General features: G+C 52.7%; 1 gene segment (V, D, J or C); it reads left to right on the top strand.

Annotated features, from left to right (window-relative positions):
- Positions 1-3,197: 3,197 nt before the first annotated feature.
- Positions 3,198-3,858, top strand: LOC137144488 (Ig heavy chain V region 3-like). The segment is given in 2 exon segments: positions 3,198-3,323; positions 3,419-3,858. Coding segments are annotated over 2 exon segments (471 nt in total).
- The last annotated feature ends 938 nt before the right edge of the window (positions 3,859-4,796 follow it).

The following is a 4,796-nucleotide window of genomic DNA, read 5'->3' as shown; positions in this document are numbered from 1 at the left end:
AGCTGGACAGACCAACTGCAGCCCCGGTGTCTGTGCGGTTAGCAGCCACTCCGCTGAGCACTGTCCCCTCCAACACCCGGAAAATGAGACTTTGGCTCCATTTACTCTTCCTGGCGGCGGCTCTGGCAGGTACTTGGTCCCTGTCACTTTTCCTGGAGCAGCGGGCGCGCCTTACCGCTCTTCTGCAGGGCTCTAAACCTATTTGATCATGTGTTTTCATGCTCGTCTTCCCCTGGTAGCTGAAGGGGAATGTGTGTCCCGTGCCTGGTTCCCTCATTGCTCTCTTTTCTCTCTCCCTGTCCCACAGGGGCCCGGGCACAGGTTGTTCTGACCCAGTCGGGTCCAGAAATCAAGAAACCCGGAGAATCCACTCGGTTGAAATGCGCCGTGAGCGGATTCACTGTCTCCGACTATTATATGGCTTGGGTCAGACAGGAGCCGGGCAAGGGGCTGGAGTGGCTGGTCAGCTACTGGAAACCAGGACAGAGCGAGTATTATTCCTCCACTATAAAGGGGCGATTCACAGCCTCGAAGGACAGCGCCAATTTCTACCTGCAAATGAACAACCTGAGAGCCGAGGACACCGCCGTGTATTACTGTGCCAGAGACACAGCGAGGGGAAGTCCGGGTAATTTCAGACAAAAACCTCGCCTTGCAGAGACGGGGGGAGAATTTTCCTGGCGGTGGCGCTCTCCATCCACCGCTGTGAGAAGTCAGAGACACAAAGTGTTTCCCCTCCGCACACCGCACACAGCTGGCAGGGAAGGGGGAGGCTCTGTGGATTTCATCGTCCCTGGGGAGCGAGGGAGCAGACGCTGAAATGGATATTTTTATAGCCAAGAAGGAGCAGATGCATCCGCCCTCCCTCTGCGACGCTTCCCCTGACTCAGCGGGGCTTTCTCAGGAGACAGCGGCTCCCTCCTTCCCCCGTTGGAGGGAGAAGCTGAGCCCCCGAGGGAAGGCCGGTGGGGATGCGGAGCCCTGCCTGAAGGTGACTGAGTGGAAAGGTGGGGTCACTAATCTAGAGGTGACCTGCCCCCTCCGCCCATCGGTAATTCTCTGGGGGTGAAATTCGCTCCTCTGGGGGGGCCGAGCAGAGAGGCCTGTGGCCCTGCTGTATCCCACCTCGCCAGAGGAAAGTCTCAGCCCCACAAAACAATTTAGAAGTTTGTCATCCTGATTTCCCGCGTCTGTTTACACTCCAGCCTGTGCTAATTGGTTAAGATCCAGTCCTGTTTTTACGTACACTTTTACTGCATCTCCTGCACTTTAAGAACAGGGGCACCGTGGTGTCCCTGAACCAGCTCTGACACCTGCCAAGGCGCAGACTGGGGGAAGAATCCCACGTGAGTCCAGTGAGCAGAGACACAACAAGAATAACCCGAGTGATGAATGTTCCCAGGACACAAACCACCAACGTTTTGAACCTTCATCATCAGGGCCAATCCGAGACGGACAGAACAGCAGCCCCGCTGCACAATCTAATCCCCTCATCCAGAAAAGGGGCGCTAAGAGACACCCACATTATTCACCGGAAGTGTCTCCTTCGGAGCAAAAGGGGGAGTTTTTCCAAAAAACACAAACATTGTGAGGTGCCCAAAAACTATTCGCTTTCAACGAGCCCAGACTCCCTGCGTGGGTTTGAAAGCAGCAAAGCGAACAGAAGTCTTGTCTGTCTAGGTGATAAAAGGAAACCCATGGCGCTTTGCTTCGTCACCCGGAGATTGTAACGGCTTTGTCCAATATTTCTGTAATGATATTATCGCTCCCGTGCGTCACTACCCGTATTAATACACCGCTGGGGGGATTTCTAACTCAAAGGTGATGCTGATCAATACCGGGCCAGAGTCACCTGATACTGAAGATGTCTCTATGGGCAAAGGCTCGGTATCAGCTCCCGGGAAGCGTCTGCAGTGGTTCTCCTTTTATTTTATATCCTCCATCCTTTTTTGACAGTTAGTTTAGTTTCCTGTTATAGCAACAGCACCGAGCGCTCCGTTATAAAACTGAGTCAAATCATCTGTTAATAAACAGAACCATTGAGATCACAGTGGTACCATCCGGCCTACCATGGCTGGAGACATCTGTCTACCGATCTATCTATTGTGGCGAACAGCCGGCCTCCCCTAGTGGGTCCCATGCATCCGTCCCTTGTAGTGGGCCAGGGAGTCACCAGTAACCCCGTCTCCCCTGGGAGGTACCTTGTTCAGGCTTCGCTCTGCCGGCTGGGACCTAAAGTTTTCCCCTTCTCTGGCTGCAGAGAAGCACCGTCTCCTAGCCCGGGGGAAGTTTCTCCTCCAGCTCCCACAAGCCTTCTGGCAGTTTCCTTCTCCTGTGCTTCTCCCCCTCCCTGTAGGGAAGGCAGGGTTTAACTACACCTGGAACAGCCCGTCATTGGGTCCAGGTGGCTCTAATTGCCCTGCAATCTTCTCTCCTCTGCCTGCAGGAAAAAGGGTTTTTGGCATTGTAGGGCTCACACCCCAGCCCTGGTATGCCCTTTTGAGGCCCTCTGGCCTGACTTTATCACACTATCTATCTATCTATCTATCCATCATCATCAAACAGGCGACTTAAGAGACATTTGAGAGAGGTCTATAAACTCAGTAATGGTGCTGGGAAAAGTGAATAGGGAACTAATTATTTTTCCATTTCCCCAAATACAGAAATAAACCCCAAGGGTCCCCAGGTTAAATTAAGGGCCAGCGGAGTTAACACAAACCAGAGGAAGCTCTTTGTCACATAATGCACAAGTAACCAGCGGAACTGATGGCCAAGAGATGTTGTGATGGCCAGAAGTATCACTGGGTTCAAATAAGATCTCGATACATTCCTGCAGGATCAAAGCCCATCCGACATTTCGGGCTCCCAGAAGCGAGGAGTGGAAGATGGGTTTGGTTCACTCCAAATTTCGCTGTTCTGTACCTGTCCGTGCACATCTGCTACCGGCCACTGTGCAAGACATGATACTGGCTACATAGACCATCGGTCTGAACCACTATGGCAGTTCCTTAAGGGAAGGAGATCTCTTTCTATCCTTATTTCGCTACCAACGGATCTTCCTCCTAGGCTCGGATCCCTAGACGCAGAAAGTGGGATGGTCGGAGAAGGGGTTGCTGTCTCTTATAAGCAGGCGATATGCAAATGGGGGTGTAAATTTCCTGTTTAAATCTGTCTCTCTGCCCAGCCTGCAGCCAGAGAGACAAGCCGCAGGCCCGGTGTTTGTGCAGTTACCAGCCAATCCCGCCCCTGAGATCTGTCCCCTCCAATACCCGGGAACATGAGACTTTGGCTCCACTTGGTTTTCCTGGTAGCGGCTCTGGCAGGTATTTTCTCCCCCTGGTTTCTTTGTGGGTGGAGGGGAACACTGTGGTCTTCACAAACAATGTTCATTGGATTCTTAACGTGATTTTCTTCCCAGGTGTCCGGTCCGAGGTCCTGCTGGTGGAGTCGGGAGGGGGTGTGAAAAAGCCCGGAGACTCTCTGCGCCTCTCCTGCAAAGCCTCCGGCTTCACCTTCAGCAGCTACTGGATGAACTGGGTCCGCCAGGCTCCCGGGAAGGGACTGGAGTGGGTCTCTGCTATTAACACGGATGGCAGCAGCACATACTACCCTGACGCAGTGAAGGGGCGATTCACCATCTCCAGGGACAATCCCAACAACCTGCTGAATCTGCAGATGACCGGCCTGAAAGCCGAGGACACCGCCCGCTATTACTGTGCTGCAGACACAGTGAGGGGAAGCCGGGCTGAGCTCAGACAAAAACCTCCCGCTGCGGTTACTCGCGGAGGCCCAGCTGGGTGGGGGCGGACAGTCCGCGCGCTGGAAGCTCAGAAGAGAAAGTAATTTCCTGTGTTTGAAAGGGGGGAAATGGACCCGGCTTTTCAGTCAAATCTAGACCCCCAGGCGGCAGCGTCCCCCATTGGGTGTGGGGGTGACTGACTCAGTCCCGAATATTTTAGTGCAGGTATTTATACAGATTAAAAATAATTATTATCTGCCACAGAGAAATCCACATATTGCCTTGTTAGCACAGCTCCGGTGTTAGGACAGGAAGCAGGAATGGTGAAAACACAAATCCTGGCACGTGTAAAAGGGAACCAGGCTGATCCCAAATCCCTATAGATCAGTGCCATGGAGCTGGGCTGTGTGTGTTTAGTGTGTGACATGTTTATTCCACGCCCTGCCCACAACATTGTCTCACTTCTATGGACCGCATCAATGAACCGGTCTCCAGCCAGTCTGAGAACCTGGCACCATCTCGCATTATGGAGCCACCCCGTCCATCCTCAGCTTCTCATTCAGTAGAAGTGTCTCTCTAACATTCCCTAAACAAATTATCCATTTCTCTGTCTGTCTGTCTCTCTGTTAGTCTATCCACCTGCACGCAGCCGCTTTCATCCATCCATCCATCCCCACACACACACCCTATCTATCTATCTGTCTATCTATCATGTGTCCATAAATACTGGGGCAACGGGAGTATTCACAGGTTTGAATGTGGCCCTTTTCACACATGAAGGTAAACATGTCACGGTGCAGATGAAGAATATTTGGGCAACCCTTTGTCCAAGGTGTAATAACGAGGACTTGGATTTCCAAAGGCGCCTCCATGCGCGGGCTGTGAAAACCTCCCCCCTCTCCCCCCGCCGTTTGTTGGGAACTGGGCATTGCACGCTCAGCTTCCTTTGGAAAAATCACCCAGTGCAGCTATAGACGGAACAGACTCTGGAGAGGGTTACAAACGCTTCTGGCCTCGATACAGAGACAGATCTGCCCCTGATGCTGCCCTGCTCACC

This window comes from Emydura macquarii, unplaced genomic scaffold, assembly GCF_026122565.2.
Source record: "Emydura macquarii macquarii isolate MOO-44397 ecotype Brisbane River unplaced genomic scaffold, CSIRO-AGI_Emac_v2 contig_3460, whole genome shotgun sequence".
Taxonomy (NCBI): Eukaryota; Metazoa; Chordata; order Testudines; family Chelidae; genus Emydura; species Emydura macquarii.
This window is presented reverse-complemented; position numbering and strand designations above follow the sequence as displayed.